At 42.9% G+C, this 18711-nt stretch overlaps 1 protein-coding gene across 1 annotated transcript in view; it reads left to right on the top strand.

Moving 5' to 3' along the window:
• Window positions 1-18711, top strand: part of CFAP47 (cilia and flagella associated protein 47) — a 536960-nt gene that overhangs the window by 324944 nt on the left and 193305 nt on the right. The window contains exon 51 of the mRNA XM_060234105.1: window positions 14425-14522. Coding sequence (XP_060090088.1) covers window positions 14425-14522 — 98 coding nt within the window. The remainder of the gene's footprint in view (window positions 1-14424; window positions 14523-18711) is intronic.

Genomic DNA, 18711 nt, shown 5'->3' with positions numbered 1-18711 from the left:
ATAGCTGGGTGGCAAAACCGTGTATTGACCGTATGGTGACTTGCCTGCCTGGTGCGAAGGTAGCGGACATTACACATGTAGTAGATAGGCTGATAGACAGTGCTGGGGAGGAGCCTGTGGTCGTGGTGCATGTTGGCACCAACGATGTGGGGAAATGCAGTCGTGAGGTCCTGAAGGAGAAATTTAGGCTGCTAGGTGGGAGACTTAAGGCCAGGACCTCCAAGGTGGCCTTCTCAGAAGTGCTACCTGTTCCACGTGCAGGGCAGGAGAGACAGGCGCAAATTAGAAGTCTCAATGTGTGGATGAGACGATGGTGTAAGGAGGAAGGGTTTAAGTTTGTTAGGCACTGGGATGCTTTCTGGAACAAGCGGGAGCTGTACAAAAGAGACGGTCTCCACTTGTCTCCGGATGGAACCAGGCTGCTGGCGCTTAAAATCAAAAAGGTGGCAGAGCAGTTTTTAAACTAAATCTTGGGGGAAAGCCGACAGGAGATGGAATGTCTCTGGTTCGGGAGGACTCATCTCAAAGAGATGAAGGGTTGGCTTCTATTTTTCTACCGAGTAACGGATCAGAGTTGTCCACTGTGATGGTGACAAACAGTATGGACTGTCTGCCAGAGTCTCGAGGCGGCAGGACAGAGGTGGTGGGCCTAGCTTGCCTGGGAAATTATAAATGTTTGTATGCAAATGCTAGAAGTGTCCGAAGTAAAATTGGTGAATTGGAATGTTTAGTGTTGGGAGAAAACATAGACATTGTGGGAATTTCAGAAACTTGGTGGAATGAGGAGAATCAGTGGGACACGGTGATTCCTGGATATAAGTTATATCGGAAGGATAGGGAGGGAAGGGTTGGAGGTGGGGTGGCTCTGTATGTCAGAGAGGATATACGGTCCAGTAAGACTGAGGTCAGAGAATTAGATTCCCTTTTAGAAATGCTTTGGGTTGAAATAGAGGGCCCAAAAGGAAATTTAACTATGGGAGTTTGTTATCGCCCACCAAATCAAAAGAGAGAGGACGATTATAATATGATGGAAGGATTAAAGATAGCGGCTAAACGTAAAAACTGTGTCGTAATAGGTGATTTTAACTACCCGCAGATTGATTGGGTCAATATGTGTTCTGGTCGAGAGAAAGAGATTGAGTTTCTTGATGCTCTCAATGACTGTGCTATGGAGCAGATGGTCTCAGAACCTACTAGAGGTGGGGCGATCCTGGATCTGGTCCTAAGTAATGCCCAAGACTTGGTGAGAGACGTAAAAGTGATTGCGCCGCTTGGGAACACTGACCATAATGTTATTGATTTCACCGTTTGTATAAATAGGGAGTTGCCCAAAAAGACCGCCACAACTACATTTAACTTTAAAAGGGGTAAATTCTCTGAGATGAGGAGGCATGTGAGGAGGAAACTGAAAGGAAAGGTAAATACGGTCAAAACCCTTGGGGAAGCTTGGAGACTATTTAAAACTATAATCCTAGAAGCTCAGATAAAATACATACCACAAGTTAGGAAAGGCACAAACAGGTATAAGAAGAGGCCAGCGTGGTTAACAAACAAAGTAATGGAAGCTGTAAAAGGTAAGAAGGACTCCTTTAAGCGGTGGAAAACCAGTCCAAGTGAGATTAATAAAAGGGAACACAGGCAGTGGCAAATCAAATGCAAGACTGTGATCAGGCAGGCAAAAAGGGACTATGAGGAGCATATTGCAAAAAACATAAAGACCAACAATAAAAATTTCTTCAAATATATTAGAAGTAGGAAACCAGCCAGGGAAGCAGTGGGGCCCTTGGATGACCATGGGGTAAAAGGATTACTGAAGGAGGATGGGGAAATGGCTGAGAAGCTGAATGCATTTTTTGCCTCCGTCTTCACCGTGGAAGATGAGAAGTGTTTGCCCGCCCCAGAACCACTAATATTGGAAGGGGTGTTGAAAGACCTGAGTCAGATTGAGGTGACAAAAGAGGAGGTCCTACAACTAATAGACAAATTAAAAATTAATAAGTCACCGGGTCCAGATGGCATACATCCGAGAGTTCTGAAAGAACTCAAAGTTGAACTTGTGGATCTTCTAACAAAAATCTGTAATCTTTCATTGAAATCTGCCTCTGTTCCTGAGGACTGGAAGGTAGCAAATGTCACCCCCATCTTTAAAAAGGGTTCCAGAGGGGATCCAGGAAATTACAGGCCAGTCAGTCTGACTTCAATACCGGGAAAGTTGGTAGAAACCATTATCAAGGACAGAATGAGTAGGCACATTGATGAACACGGGTTATTGAGGAAGACTCAGCATGGGTTCTGTAAGGGAAGATCTTGCCTCACTAACCTGTTACATTTCTTTGAGGGGGTAAACAAACTTGTGGACAAAGGAGACCCGATAGATGTTGTTTACCTTGACTTCCAGAAAGCTTTTGATAAAGTTCCTCATCAAAGACTCCTTAGAAAGCTTGAGAGTCATGGAGTAAAAGGACAGGTCCTCTTGTGGATCAAAAACTGGCTGAGTAATAGGAAGCAGAGAGTGAGTATAAATGGGCAGTCTTCGCAGTGGAGGACGGTAAGCAGTGGGGTGCCGCAGGGCTCGGTACTGGGTCCCATGCTCTTTAACTTGTTCATAAATGATTTAGAGTTGGGAGTGAGCAGTGAAGTGGCCAAATTTGCGGATGACACTAAATTGTTCAGGGTGGTGAGAACCAGAGAGGATTGTGAGGAACTCCAAAGGGATCTGTTGAGGCTGGGTGAGTGGGCGTCAACGTGGCAGATGCGGTTCAATGTGGCCAAGTGCAAAGTAATGCACATTGGGGCCAAGAATCCCAGCTACAAATACAAGTTGATGGGGTGTGAACTGGCAGAGACTGACCAAGAGAGAGATCTTGGGGTCGTGGTAGATAATTCACTGAAAATGTCAAGACAGTGTGCGTTTGCAATAAAAAAGGCCAATGCCATGCTGGGAATTATTAGGAAGGGAATTGAAAACAAATCAGCCAGTATCATAATGCCCCTGTATAAATCGATGGTGCGGTCTCATTTGGAGTACTGTGTGCAGTTCTGGTCGCCGCACCTCAAAAAGGATATTATAGCATTGGATAAAGTTCAGAAAAGGGCAACTAGAATGATTAAAGGGCTGGAACACCTTCCCTATGAAGAAAGGTTGAAACGCTTAGGGCTCTTTAGCTTGGAGAAACGTCGACTGAGGGGTGACATGATAGAGGTTTACAAGATAATGCATGGGATGGAGAAAGTAGAGAAAGAAGTACTTTTCTCCCTTTCTCACAATACGAGAACTCGTGGGCATTCGATGAAATTGCTGAGCAGACAGGTTAAAACGGATAAAAGGAAGTACTTCTTCACCCAAAGGGTGATTAACATGTGGAATTCACTGCCACAGGAGGTGGTGGCGGCCACAAGCATGGCCACCTTCAAGAGGGGGTTAGATAAAAATATGGAGCAGAGGTCCATCAGTGGCTATTAGCCACAGTGTGTATGTGTGTGTGTGTATATATATATATATATATATATATATATATATATATATATATATATATATATATATTTGGCCGCTGTGTGACACAGAATGTTGGACTGGATGGGCCATTGGCCTGATCTAACATGGCTTCTCTTATGTTCTTATGTCGGTAACCTGGTGCTTGCACAGGGGACTACCTTTACCTTTATTTCTTAGAAGCCAGGACACTCTAGCAGGGGGTGACACAGAAGGCAAATGTTCAAAAGGAATAATTAAATAATTTCTGAACTGTGAATGGATTCAGCAATCAAGTAGGATATGGCCTATAGTATCTATTTTTTACTGCCACATAGGCATAACCTTTCTGAGTATGGTTTCTTTGCAAAGTACCCATTAGTAACTGCTGAGGGTAATGCATTTAGATGTCCGAAGGTAAAAGCTCTTCTATACTTTGGAACAGTTTTTTCACATAATCCATCATCTTTTTGGGAGGTGTAATTTCAGCACAGCAGTATTGAAATAATCAAGCTTCTCAGTGTGTTCTTTCATTGTTTTGAAAAGCTCATTGTGTTGTCTGGAGAGATCTTGAGATAATGTAGTTTGGAGTACAGCAGTTTGTCCTAGGCAGTATAAGATTTATACTCTCTTACCAGATACAGGAGTCCCTTGGAGGGAGTAGCTCTTAAAGTTTTGGGCTTCCATTTGAAAGCTCTGATCCAAACTTGAGCTTCAAGGGATTTCAGGCCAAATTTGGTCCACAGTGTAATTCCTGACACACGTTTATGGACTCCAGAAAGCAATCATAAAAATTTCAGTAGTGGGATATCCAGATCTTAATAAACTGTTTTAATCCAAGTTGGTGGCACATATAACAACTAAGCAGCAACTTTAGCCTTAAAATAGGAGGGCATAACAATTTTCTAAAATAAATGTTGTATTGATGTTGGCTGAGATTTTGATGTTTCATGGAACCATGTCCTTCAGAATGTTATGATACATGCCACATGCGGCCTGGAAATCTCTGCTTGCTGAGTGCAAATGCCTATTTTAAATTGTTTTAAAAAATACTGTAATTGTAAACAATGTAAACTCTCCATATGTTGCTGGTAAGGTATTTATGTATTGACATCTGCTTTATCAATAAATCACACTACTTTATCAATAAGTTACTCCATTTAATATTTTGTATATCTGTGCCTTTCTGTCAGTCAGAACACTTAAGGCCATCGTTGCATAAAAACATGTATGGGAATTTTCCTGCATAATTGAAGAATGGCTGGAATGTGCATTTTGCTTTCTCTAGTCGCAACCAGTTTGAATCTAGTGGATGCCTGTCATTTATCAAGTCTAACTAGAATTTCTATTCCCCCCCCCTGCAAATGGAACTGGTAATACCCCTCCATACCTTGGACAAGACTTTGCAGTACTGTTTTAATGTCTAAAAGGAAATGCATTCTCTGATGTCCCATATTATTTCAGAGGATTAAATGAACAGGAAAATTGTCATAAAATGGACAATTTTCCTGTTTGTAATTATGAACTTCTGCTTTTAAAGTCTGAATTTAGTAGGTATATTTCAAACTGAAGGATCTTCATCACTTGTTGGCATAACATCTAGTTAAAAGTTCAGTAAAGAGGTTTAAATAAGTACCAATGTAACTATGGCAATCATAAGAACATAAGAAGAGCCCTGCCTATCCCCCCCTCAGAGATCCAGCCTGGAATACTGTGGTTGCCTAGCAACAACCACTGAAGAAATCCATTGCTTGATTTTTTTTCCAGATTTGTCTGCAAACCTTGAGAGTGCCCCACATTTGCTGAAAAATCTGTTTTGCCTCCATGTGTTTAGCTATCTGCAAATGAGAGCCACCCATGACTAGTAGTATATAGATGCAGTAAGACCAAGACCTGTATATAGATGCAGTAAGGATATAAATGCAGAAAGACCAAGACCAGTATACCCCCCAAAGAGCATTATGCTGTGCTGATAAGAACTTGCTTATGGTCCCTGACTTGAGAGATATCCAGCTGTCCTTGGCCAGGGCCTCTAGCACCTTTGCCCCAACCTGGTGGAACTCTGCTGAATAACATAAATTCCCTGTGGGACCTGATGCAGTTCCACAGGGCCTGAAGGTAGAGATGTTTTACCAGTTGTTCAGTTGAGGACAACAATGGTGACCATTCCTGGCTGGCACTCTCCCTCCCTCCCTTCCCCACAAGGCAGTAGCACTTCTAGAATATTTTTGACTACCATACATTTTAGATTGGATTGCTAATTGAATCTTATTAATTTTATTCTTCTATTTCATAAGATATGTTGTTTTAATGGGCTGTTGTATACCACCCTGAGCCCTGCTTGCACGGAACGAGTACTATAAAAATTAGAATGAATGAATGAATGAATGAATGAATGAATGAATAATGCATACAGTAAACTGTGCCAAACTATAAATAATGTAAATAAATAAAAAAGTAATGATAGATATTTCTGATAGTGTATTGCTCTCCCAACTATTCCCAATTCCATTACTTCCATTCTTGATGATAAAACAATTGGAAGAAGCATCCTGAAACTGGTGATCGGTAGTAGTCAGTAGTATGGCCATATTGTGTGTTTTATGGTACTAAAAGGCTCTTTTGAGATGTGAAAGTGAAATGAGAGCGGTGAACAATTCCCAGTAATTCAAGTAAAACGCATGCCTGAATTTCTGCCAATGCATTAAAATAATCATTCAGGGGGTTCCTGGATGTATTTACTATGTATTGTAAGATCTCATTCGTGTCACTTCCTAAAAAAGGCTTTGCAACAAGCAATGTTTGAGTTGCAAAAGTGTTAAGGATTATTAATCAACATGCCAGTTATCTGTAATGTTAAGTTGCATGTTGTCATTTATGCAAAATATAATTTCTTATGTTGGTTCTGCTGATTTCTTCTGGCATAGTTTGGCTCTTTATTTATAAAGGATTGCTGAGCTCTGTTTTAAGACAAGAAATATTTGAATTCATATTAATTTGGTTATGGAGTATTGCTTAAATAATCACAGTTTAGTTCCCACTTTTATCATAATAACATATTGTGGAACATATGTCAGTAACAGAATGTTGTTTTTTTTCTTTCATGTGACACAAAGCACACTGAGTATACTTCAGTGCAATCTTTATTCCCTTTCGGCAGTATATCTGTTTTGCAGTTCTTACTGAAACACCACTAGCATTTTATGTTAAAAGTATCCAGGCCTCAGATTCAGTGGGAGCTCACAGGAGCACAGCTCCTGAACCTTTCTGAGAGTTCCACTTCCTCCTTCTGAGAGTTCCACCTCCTTGTCCATTGAATAGTACTGCAGCTGCATAACAATCCCTAGATGAACTCCACCACCTATTTTCCTACAAAACAACCCCTGAAAGTACTTTTGTATTATGAGCTTAGCAATGCAGCTTTCATTGATGCTTAATATATATGTATGCAAAGAGCATAGAATAGTAACATACACTTATCAGAATTCAGTTCATCTATCTTCTTCAGCTTCTACAAAGAAGGTAAAGAAGCTGGCCTTAAACAATGCCTCACTGCAATGTTTAGGTTTTCATTTTTGAAATATCCTGAAGTTTGGTACAAGGAGGAATAAACATGCTCAAACTTGATCCAAATAAATAGGAAAAGCACAATAATCCCAAAGAACAACCCCACATCAGCAGCAAATTTGAACAAGTAAATTTGAACAATATATCATTCATAAGAAAACAGGAAAAGGGGAGGGGCAAACTACCTATTACATTGCTTAAAGATTAGACCCAGAACTTGTAACCATCTAACAGCTGCAAGTTCCTAATAGCAACTCCATTTAAAAGCGCTGCAGGGGCCCAATTTGGATTGGTGTGCATAAATCCATCCTCTAGTGGAAGGAAATGGAATAGCACCCTCCTGTAAGTGGTGCAAGCCCAGAAGGGGGCTGACAGAACTGGGCCATTTAGTCAAATCAGGCCGGTTCTGTCAAAGGGGCTATGGCACAGATGGAGGGGGGGGGCGTTCCTGCCTTCCCCACATACCATTTTCCTGAGCTCAGATGGCCATGGGGGCATTATTTTTGCCCTATCAGGGGAAGACTTCACACACACTGAATGCTTGCTTGTGGTGCTCCCCCTAGGCAGTTTCCACTTGCAAAATGTTATGGGGAAGGCAGGAGCCCCTCCAATGCCTGTCACAGTACCAATCCAAATCAATGCCCTGCAGCACTTTCAAATGGAGTTGCCATCAGGAACTTGCAGGTGCAATCTGACTATAAGTCATTATTGCTAACTCATGAACAATGTAATATGTAGTCCAGCCTTCAAGCATTTTATTTGTTTGTTTGTTTTTCTATACCACCCTGCCTGGAAATGGGCTCAGGGCAGGTTACAGCATAAAACTGTAAGAATAAACAAATTAAAACTTTTTAAAAATCCAGTCTAGTCAAAGAACAATAAAGATGGCAGTCTACAGAACATGGTATCCTGGGTCTGCGTCAGAGTTGTAAAGTCAGATATAATCAGGTCCAAGGGAGTTGTGCAGATGGAACCTAGGACATATATAAATGAACATTGTAAAAAATTCAATTTGTAGTTTGACAACTGAATCATAAACTTTTAGTCCCAAAAGCATATTTAGTAGCTTCTTAAAAGAAAAGTTTTGTTAAAAAGCTTTCAGAGTTTGTGCTTAAGTATTTAGACTAGGCTTGAAATAAAGTGAGTTTAGCCAGCTCTGAATCAACCAAGAACATTTTATTGCAAGAAGAAAGAATCACAAACAGTACAGGCCCTTCACTCAATATATATACTCTGGCCATGGTTAACTGAGCCCCCTATCAGAATAACAGTTACTCCTGTTGGCTCACTCCAAAATCCTCCATTTGCATCTCTTTGTTACAAGTTGTTACATGCCTAGCGTCTTGACTGGCCAGTTCTCCCAGGCTTCAGGATCCCGGTTTGCAAGGAGTGCCTATCTCAAACTCAGACAACAATAACCTAGTGAGATGCAAAACATAACACAGCAAATACATAACACTGCTAAGCTCTGATAAGCAGGCAGCAGCCATCTTGGGCCTGGCTGCCTGGCTAGTGAAATGCAATACATAACACAGCAAATACATAACACAAATACATAACACTCATTAGAGTAACATATCCCTTAGGTACTTCTGGAAATACTAAATGAGAGCAATGATAACACAAAGCCACTGACAGGATTTGTGACTACACAGCATATCAAGGTTTTGGGTTATACCAATGTCAAATCAGGGAAATGTCATCAGAATGAAATACCAGGCATGGGAAGAGGCCAGTTAGGGAATTAAGATTATCTAGTTCCAGGGCTTTTGTTTTGGAAAAAAAGCCTAGCATTAATTAACTTGTATATTAGGCCACACCCCTGATGCCAAGTCAGTCAGAACTGCATTCCTGTGCATTCCTGCTCAAAAAAAGCCCTGTCCAGTTCAGATTACCGTATTTTTCGCACCATAAGGCGCTCCGGAGGATAGGACGCACCTTCCTCCTGGGGGGGGCGATCCGCTGCCTCTGCCTCTGATCCAGCGCTTCCCCCGTGCCTGCCTGCCTGGCTCCATCTTCTTCAGGCAAGCACTGGGATCACTCCACGTGGCCCCACCGCAAACCCAGCGCTTCGCGAGTGCCGGCTGTGGAGAGGGTAGCGTGCTTCCTCCTTGCCTGTGTGCCTAACTTCAGCTGTGATGTTTAAAGCAAGCGCTGGGATCGCTCCCTCCGCCCTCCGATCCCAGCGCTTGCTTTAAACATCACAGCTGAAGCCAGGCACACAGGCAAGGAGGAAGCACCCGCCCCCTCCGCAAACCCAGCGCTTTGCGAGCGCCGGCTGTGGAGAGGGCAGCTTGCTTCCTCCTTGCCTGTGTGCCTGGCTTCAGCTGCGATGTTTAAAGCAAGCGCTGGGATCAGTCTGCAGCCGGCGCTTGCGAAGCGCTGGGTTTGCGGTGGGGCCATGTGGAGCGATCCCAGCGCTTGCCTGAAGAAGATGGAGCCAGGCAGGCAGGCGCGGGGGAAGTGCCGGATCAGAGGAAGAGGCAGCGGATCGCCCCCCCCCCCCAGAAGGTACATACCTTCGGACCATAAAACGCACACACTTTTTTTGGGGGGGGGGAGTGCGTCTTATGGTCCGAAAAATACGGTAATTTTGTATATTTGGCTCAGGGTGTTCAGGCCCAGAAGACACAGCATCTATCATTAGAGTTGGTTGGTAGACCAGGCAAAAATTGAAGACAAGGTCTATTAAACAGGAATGTAGAAATGAGGAATTGAGGTCAAAAGTTTAGTCACAGGGCTTTGATCTCACTGTTGCTGAGTATTCTTCTTATGAATATTTTTATCATTCACTGATCTGGCTCTGCACATTTATGGCCCAAGCTGGACTGAAGCAGTTGCCTTTATTAAATTAGTGTAAACAGTCTTAACAGACTTTTTCAGCTTACCTTACAATTGGTGTGACTTGATTTAGTAATAGGGTTGTCAGGTCTGTGTTGGAAAATACCTGGATACTTTGGGGGTGGATCCAGGAGAGGGTGGGGTTTGGGGAGGGGGAGGGGAAGGGCCTCAGCATGGTGCAATGTCAAAGCAGCCATTTTCTTTAGGGGTAAATGTCAACAGGTTCCGATGTAAGCAAATAATTAAAGCCAAAAATCACTGGAATAGCAATAACTAGGCTTCCCAACCCTCCCGCCCTGGTGGGGGACCCCAGGATCTCCACCCTCTTCCCCCGCTCCCCCAAAAAATGGAAGCGGGGGGAGAGGGGGGAAACGGCACCGAGCCGCCGGATCCTAGAGCCGGCGAGGCCGCCGCGCCGCTGCCGCCCCCTCCCCGCCCACCACAGTTTCTCCTCCGAGATGGGCCCAGGCTGAGCCCATCTCGGAGGAGCAGCCAAGAGGCGGCAGCAGCGCAGGTGTCAGGGCCCAGACCTGCAGGTAGAGACGGGCGGCTGCTGTTGCCCTGGCAATCGGCCAGGATGCTGGCAGCCGGCTACGGTGCTTTCAAGAAGTAGCTCAAGCGTTATCTAGCAGTCATAATTAGTCTCTACCGTAAATCAGTCCAGCCGAAGGGAGAAGCAGGGCGCGTCGTCACAGGAATGCAGTGGGTCAGAAGCCAGAGGAAGCAAGCCGAATATATTCAAAGTACCGGAAGCCAGTCCACAGAGCAAAAGCAGAGTCCAGTTCCAAGTCCAAGATTCAGGCCGGGTCAGGAGCAAACGGGTTCTCTCAGCAGGCAAGAGGGTGCAGGGCGTGGTCACGTCCGAGGAGGATCATTCGTTGCCAGCACAGTTTGCCCTAAGGCGAGGACTACAGATATACTGTGCTGGCTTGTTAACTCGTTAGTACTCCGGGCTTAGATCTCTCCTCCCACGCATGCGTGCTTCTTTCCGTCTGTCTTTGAACTCCTGCCGTCTCCTTTCACGGAGCCGGCTCACAGGTGGCGGGGATTCAGGAGGTGATGCACTAGGGCCCGGTGTGGCCTGATCAGTCTCAGGAGGGGATGAGCTAGGGCCTGGTGTGGCCTGATCAGTTTCAGGTGGCTCCTGCTCTGGGTTAGCAAGGGCTGGGTCTGGTGCAGGCATGACAGCAGGGTAGGGCGAGGCAGGCCAGGAGTATGGCGAGCCGCGAATCCGGGCCCTTCTAGGACCCGGACTTGTGGCTCGCCACGCTCCCGGCCCGCTTCCACCCCAGAGGCGGAGCAGGCGAGGCGGCAGCGGCGCGGCGGCCTCTTCTCTGCTCGCCATGGCTGCTCCTCCGAGATGCGCTCAGGCTGAGCCCATATCAGCAGCCACGGCGAGCGGAGAAGAGGCAGCAGCTGCGGGGCGGCTCACCACGCTCCCCGGCGCCGTTTCTCCCCTCCCCTAGCTCCACCCCAGTGTCTCCTGGCTCCACCCCCAAAGTCTCCTGACTCCACCCCCAAAGTCCCCAGATATTTCTGGGGTTGGATTTGGCAACCCTAGCAATAACACTTTTACACAATGAGTGTACATGCAACCTACATTTATCAAAATACATGCTTAGCAGTTCATCAATAGTAACTTGTTAACCACTCATAATACTTGATTTAACAAATCATGTATTATGAGCGTTTGTTGAATAAATGTAGGTTGCATATACACACATTATATAAAAGTGTTGCTATTCCAGTGATTTTTGGCTTTAATTATTTTCTACAGGGGAGTTGATTTCTGCCAGTTGGAGATCAATTGTAGAAGCAGAAGATCTCCAGGTCCCACCAGGAGGCAGGCAATCATATTTAGTAAAAAGTAGTTCTTAAAATATATAAGCATGTGCATTGCTATTTTATTTTCAGAACAGACTTGGAATGTAAATATTTTCTGGTAAAATTGTTTACTAGGCTGCCTATCTTTTAAAGGTTTTAAAAGCCATAAATGTTTATACTTCCTTCTCCATTTACAAAGATAATTGTAGCGAATAAATAAATAAAATCAGATACTGTAATAGCTTCACCTTTAAAACCTAAAAGTTACATTCATTACAAGCAGCTAATAGTATATCATGTAAGAAATTGATTTTACAAATATAATCTGATTGAAAGTATTACCTTTCTTCGTAGTGACTTCATTTATTAAAAGTTAATAATTAATAAACATGTTAATTAAGTTTATGGACAGATTTTCAAAACTTTGAAAAAAAAGCATTTAGAAATTATTAATTTAGAAATATTTTTTCCATTAAAAGATTGCAGTAAATCTGCTTTTTAAAAAAATCAGATGTGAATATATTAATTTTATATAAAGACATTATCATAAAATGCATTCCAAATGTTTTTTCCCCTGAAAGTTGCAGTCTAGTATCTTCCAAGTTTTGATATCTGACACATAGGCTGGTTCCAGACTGGCAGCTTGGGGTGCATGGGAAGCATTTGGAAACCAGCTGGCTTAAAAAGGAACGGTCAAATCCCCTCCACACATTCCAGCACAAGGCGCCTCTAACCCGCCCACGGGGCACCTTGGCATGGTCAGACAGGTGTAATGCACCATTCCCTTGGCACAGTTTGGGTTTATTTTTTCCCCCTACATTTTAGTGGCCATGTGCACATGCGCTCTGGGCAGTTTTTTAAAAAAAAGAATACCAGTGAGCGCCTAGAGCTGATTGGCAGGTTCACACCACCAATCCACCTCGCTTGCATGCTTCCACTGGTGTGTGGCTCAGAAATTTGCTACCACTTCATTTCACAAATGAAATTAGTAATATGATTCCTCATTGACCTTAATTTGTTTAGTGGATTTTAATGCTATTTTTTCAGCCCCACAGGCCTTTAAGGCAGTTCATAGTAATAATGGGAAAAGGGGAAACATCTAAAATAAACATCCTATAACTAGCTAAGGTTGCTAGGCTGCAGCTGTCAACATCTAGGAGCAATTGCAGTGGGGACTGGGGCACCGATGTCATGCTGGCACACTGATGTCATTTCCGGTAAGAAAGGAAGTTACATCATGAGCTGCTCCAGGATTGGGTGGGGGGACTCTACAGTAAAACCAGAGTATTTTCAAACCCTAGCATGTCTATGATGTCACTTCAGATTTTTACCAAAAATGAATCAATGTATTGGTGCAATGCTGTAATTCACCCCAATTTCTCTGCCCCATTTACTCCAAGCACTGGTGTACAAAAGAACCAGTTGTCAGAAGTCTCTTGCTTTAGGGATGCCAATCCCTAGTTGGGGGCAGGGGATCCCCTGGTTTGGAAGTCTTTCCCCTCGCTTCAGGGTTATCAAAAAGTGGGAAGGGGAGGAAATTTCTGCTGAGCACTGGTTTCCCACAAGGTATAATGGAGAATTGATCCATTACTATCTGGGGCTTGGGGGGGGGCATTGTTTCAGATTTTCAGCATAGCATCTGATGCCTCTCCTCAAAAAACTTCCCAAAGTGTCAGAAATATTGGACCAGGAGGTCCAATTCTATGAGCCCCAAAAGAAGATGCCCCCATCCTCCATTATTTCCAATGACGGGAAGACATTTAAAAGGAGCATGGTCCCTTTAAATGTGATGCCCAGAACTTCCTTTGAAGTTCAATCATGCTTGTCACAACCTTGCTTCTGACTCCACCCCCAAAGTTTCCTGGCTCCATCCCCAAAGTTCCCATATAGTTCCTGAGTTTGATCTGGCAACCTACTTGCCATAGCAACCCTATAACTAGCAGAGGTCTTCCAGAAGTCCTCAGATTTTTCTGAAGTCTGCAAAGATGGTTCCAACCTCACTTTTCAAGGGAGGTCCTTCTATTAATCCTATATCTAACAAGAGAGATTCCTTTAGGAAAGTGTCCCCCATTAGTCTTTATGCTTGGTCAAAGTAATACGGAATTTTTTTTTAACTTTGAGCCTAAAACAGTTTAGGAATATAAAGGTCAAAATAAGTATTTTCTTTTGAACCCAGAAGCAAATAGAAAGTCAATGCATTTGTTAAAGGATAGGTGCTAAGTGTTCCATTCAGGATCCAGAAAGGATTACTAGCTGCTGCTTTTTGCTCCAGCAGAAGCTTCTGAACAATCTTCAAAGGCAGCCCCTATAGCAGTCAGTTGTTATAGTCTAAACTGGATGATACTGTGGATGTATGACTGTGGCAAGATTATCCTGTACCCCTTTGAACTGCAGCCTCAATCACTTCAAAAAAATGTTGAAATGTAGAGAACTTTAAAAGCAGTGTGCAGTAGAACAGCTGGAAAGTCAGCTGTTCAAAGGACAGAAGTCAAAATTTCTACTTGGGTTTATACAAGCTTCTTGGCTGTATTAAATTGTGAAAACTAGTAGTACCAATTAACTGAAGATTTGGAATGAATGCTACTGCTTTCTGCGTACACATTCTCATCCTTATACTCCATCATTTCACATGATTCTCAATGCTCAATATGATGCTCAATAGGAAATATTTGAAATTACTTGAGATTCATTTTCCCCTCTTGTTTCTTTAATTGATGTAGGTCAAAATTCACCATGCTCCAAAGTGTGGTTTGCTTTGGAGATAAACAGTGTAGCAGCACCACCAGAAAAAACTCTGGATGTGGAATGTGAGACTCTGGTAAGATTTATTTATTTATTTTAAACATTCTTGTGCTACCTTTCCACCCAATCAGGGTCCATAAGGTGGCAAATATAAAAAAACATTATGACAGTTAAATAGAAATATAACATTCAATTTAAAACAAATAAACAACATTAGAAGGAGGGCAAAAAACCGTTATTGGGGTTATGTCGATGAAACAAAAAAATCTTCACCTGCTGGCAAAAGGCACTGATGGAGAGAGACAGACAAATCTCCTTGGGGAGTTAATTCCAAAGTTTTGGTGCCACAGTGGAAAAGGGGTGATAGCTTTTGCTTTGAAGCAGACAGTGATGCATCCTCTCCTAAAGAAACCTATTCTGGACCCAGAAGAGTTAAATAACTTCCATCCAGTCTCAAAGGTACCATTTTTGAGCAAGGTGATTGACCAAGTGGTGGCTGGTCAACTTGAGAAATTTCTGAATTTCAAACTGTTTACAGGCCTGGTTATCAGACTGAAATGGCTTTGATCACCTGGTGGATAATATGTGCCCAGAAATGGAGAGGGGTGTGTATGCAACATTGTTTATTCTCCTAGACCTCTTGATGGTTTTTGATACCATTGATCATGGTATCCTTCTGGACCACCTTTCAGGACTAAGAGGCACTGTTCTGCAGTGATTCCAGTCCTACCTCAAGTAGGCTGTGGTGCTGGGGGTCTGCTGCTCTGTCCCTTTGTCTTTGACTTATGGGGCTCCACAAGGTTCCAACTTGTTCCCCATGCTTTTCAACATCTATGTAAAGCTGTTGGGAAAGGTCATCCAGATTTGGACTGAGATGCCACAAATATGCAAATGACACTCCACTTTATCTTGCATTGCCAGCTGATCCCAAGAAACAGTGAACAAAAGCCTGGAAGTAATTTTGGAATGAATGGAAGTGGAAATTTTGAGAAAATGGAGGTGCTATAATGGGGGCAAGAATCTGACCCAGGAAATGGGTTATCCTGTTCTGGATGAGTTTGCATTCCCCATAAAGGAACAGGTTCACAGCTTTGAGTGCAGCTGGACTCAAGCCTCTTGTTGGATAAACAAGTGGCACTGGTGGCCAGGGGTACCTTCTTGCAGCTTCCACTGGTAAGCCAGCTACGGCCTTTCCCAGACAGAAAAGATCGTGCCACTATGACACTGATAGCATCTAGATTAGACTGCTGCAATGTGCTCTGTGTTGGGTTGTCCTTGAAGACTGTCTGGAACCAACAGTTGGTTCAGAATGCTGCAGCCAGAGTGTTGACTGGAGTGGGTATTAGGGACCATATCACCCTAGCCTTGTTCTACCTTCACTGGCTCTTAATTTGCTTTGGCTCAATTCAAGGTGCTAGTATTGACATTTAGAGCTCTGTGTGGTTTGTGACCAACATGCCTTATTGATTGATTTATCCTATACAAGGCTATCCACTCACTCCAATTATCCTTGGAGGCTCTGCTTCAGCTTTCCTCACCATCTGAGGCTAGATGGGTGGTGACCTGAGAAATGGAAATCTCTCAGGGAGGCATTTATTGTCTCCTGGACCCAGTCCATAAGCACCCTCCCCAGCAGATTTATGCAGCCAGGAAAGGCAAGGGTCATATAAACAGGTGGTAGTTCTCAAGCTTCCCAGAATCCTGTCCACACCCTCAGACTGCACAAGCTGAAGGATATCCTGCACAATTGGACAAGCTGGCACCCTGGGATCATCTGATCCTGCTGCAGCTAATCTAGAGACCAAGTTGGAACGGATGTGAGAGGTTTTATCCTCAAAATGCTTAGCAAAATAATTGTAGCAGGCTATTACCTGGGCTCTTTGAGAAAGATTCCTTTCTCAGTGGTGTACGCTGTACATTGCCATATCATGTTATACTAGAAAGGTAAAATATATCCAGTTTTTAATTAAAGGTTGATAGCTCCTGGTATATAGATGTGGTGGAGAGGGAAATTATGCTAAAGTATGTGCAAAAGTCAGCACAGAAGAGCACATACACATAACATATTTTTTAATGTTCTGTCTTTGGAAAAGGGAAGAAATATACTGAACAATAGTGGCACAAGTCTGCTTTCCACACTATGCCAAGTACTTTTAGTATATCCCTAAATGAATATCCTTGATATAACTTCAAATATGTTTGTGTATGTATTTGTGTGCGTGTGTGTGTAGTATTAGAGTTACAGCTAAAAACTCAATCCACAAGCCAGTTAGGCCACAGGATTTGCAGTGAAGTTGATGGTTGTAATCTTAACTACATTTGACAGAAGTAAGTTTCATTGAAATGAACTGCAAATTACTTGCAAATCTATTTTAAGAGCCCATTAGAATTATGGGCTTCAGTGGGACTAAGAACAGATCCATGTGTTGTCTTATGTTGTTGCTTGAACACATGAAACTGTGATCACCACATAGTTAATAATCAGAAATCATTTGTCATGCTAAGCAGTACTTCAAACAATTCCAGCTAAATTGAATGTATAGTTGCCGGCTCATGAAGTAAAGAAACTTGATAAGTAGTGTGGCCAGGAAACAGAGCCTGATAAAGCCTAGGACCAGAGCTTAGCATTGTTTTGTTTGCGTAAAGTGTTAATGTATTGTGTATGTTTGCATGACCCTGGTCTCCTAGCAAAGCACCAATGCACATCAAGTCATCATAGATAAACCTAACACCGTCTGATTGCAATTAGATCATGAGCACAAGCAAAAATTAAAAGTGTATGCATAGCAGATAATTTAGACAATGGGTTGGAATGAATGAACCATGAAATGACTCACTGAATAGGTCTATCTCCCTTTCCATGGCACCCCACTGTGTCCCCTGAACAGCTGCTTCAGAGAGTTGGTGCAACTCAAGAGGTTGGGGTTCAAAGGTGGAAGAAACCACTCTTTACTCTTGCATGAGCTTTTCCACAAATGGAGCAAGTGCTTTTGCTGGGGATGGTGCCCCCTGTGAAGCATCCCACTGTCTTGGTCCCAAACTGTCAGGAACAGCTGCTGGGATGTTGCATGGAAAGGATGAGACAAAGCAGAAAGGGGTCAGTGCTAGGGCATGTCCTTTGCATGCAAATAATCCCTGCTTCAGTCCCTGGTATCTCTAAGTTAAAAATCACAGGTAATTGGAATTTGGAAAGTCCTTTCTCTGCTTGAGATTATAAAAGGCTACTGTCAGTCCAGAACAAAGAATGCTAACAGTGCAACCCTATGAAGAGTTACACCAGTCTAAGTTAATTGATGTCAATGGGCTTAGACTGGAGTAACTCTGCATAGGATTGCACTATAAACTGATTTACTAGTGGTCTGGTCATGTATAAGGTGTCATGTTCATCTGTTCTATGAACACATTCCATTTATGCTTAATTGGATCCAACCCATTGCTGTCATATGTAATACAATTTATTATCACACAATTAAACTTTCAGAAAGCATTCTAGAGAATGCTACATGTGTAACAAGTTGAGGCCCAGCTTTTGAGCCTGAGACTAGTTTCCAAGGTGAGAGGTGAATTCATGGCAGAGAACTAAAAACATATACAGAACATATTACTCCAGAAAGTGAACAAGCAGCCATAATTCTAGTCACAACATGCATTACATAGTTCCCAAATGAAGCATTTATGAAACTGTTATTTATTGCATGTTCTTCATGTACTCACCCAAGCACTTTATCATGAATTATTATATAAACAAGCATCCTTTCTTACTAATACACATGCACAGGCAAACAAGAAGAACAGAAACATGCATACTTTTTCACTGTCACAAATGCATAAAGAGGATGAACTGACATAACAGTTTTACTGCTTGTATATACTATGCTGAACAGCATTCCAGTGCCTCTGTGATAATTCTGCCACTCTAGAAGGAAGACAGACATTGGAGAGGTCACTTGTTAGGCTTATTCACACCCTGACAGGCCTCTTGTCTCAGTATATTGATAAGTGTGGGCCAAGCTCATCTTCTAGTAGGTGCAGACTGAGTATATTACCACCAATATCAGAAAAAGAGAGGGAGAGCCTAACCTTCTGTCTAAGAGAGTCGCTAAGGTCAATGAGGCACCCCTTGTGATTTAGTAGAAAATTATTCAGAAATTTTAATTGATAGTAAAATAATAAAATAAAATAAATTCTAACCATCTCCATTGGTGACACACAGACTCTGGGTATATCTGGCCGGTAGCACCCCCCCCCCCCCCCTTTCTGGACTG

This window comes from Heteronotia binoei, chromosome 3 (assembly GCF_032191835.1).
Source record: "Heteronotia binoei isolate CCM8104 ecotype False Entrance Well chromosome 3, APGP_CSIRO_Hbin_v1, whole genome shotgun sequence".
Classification (NCBI taxonomy): Eukaryota; Metazoa; Chordata; class Lepidosauria; order Squamata; family Gekkonidae; genus Heteronotia; species Heteronotia binoei.
The sequence above is the reverse complement of the archived record's forward strand: the minus strand, read 5'-3'. Positions and strand labels throughout refer to the sequence as shown.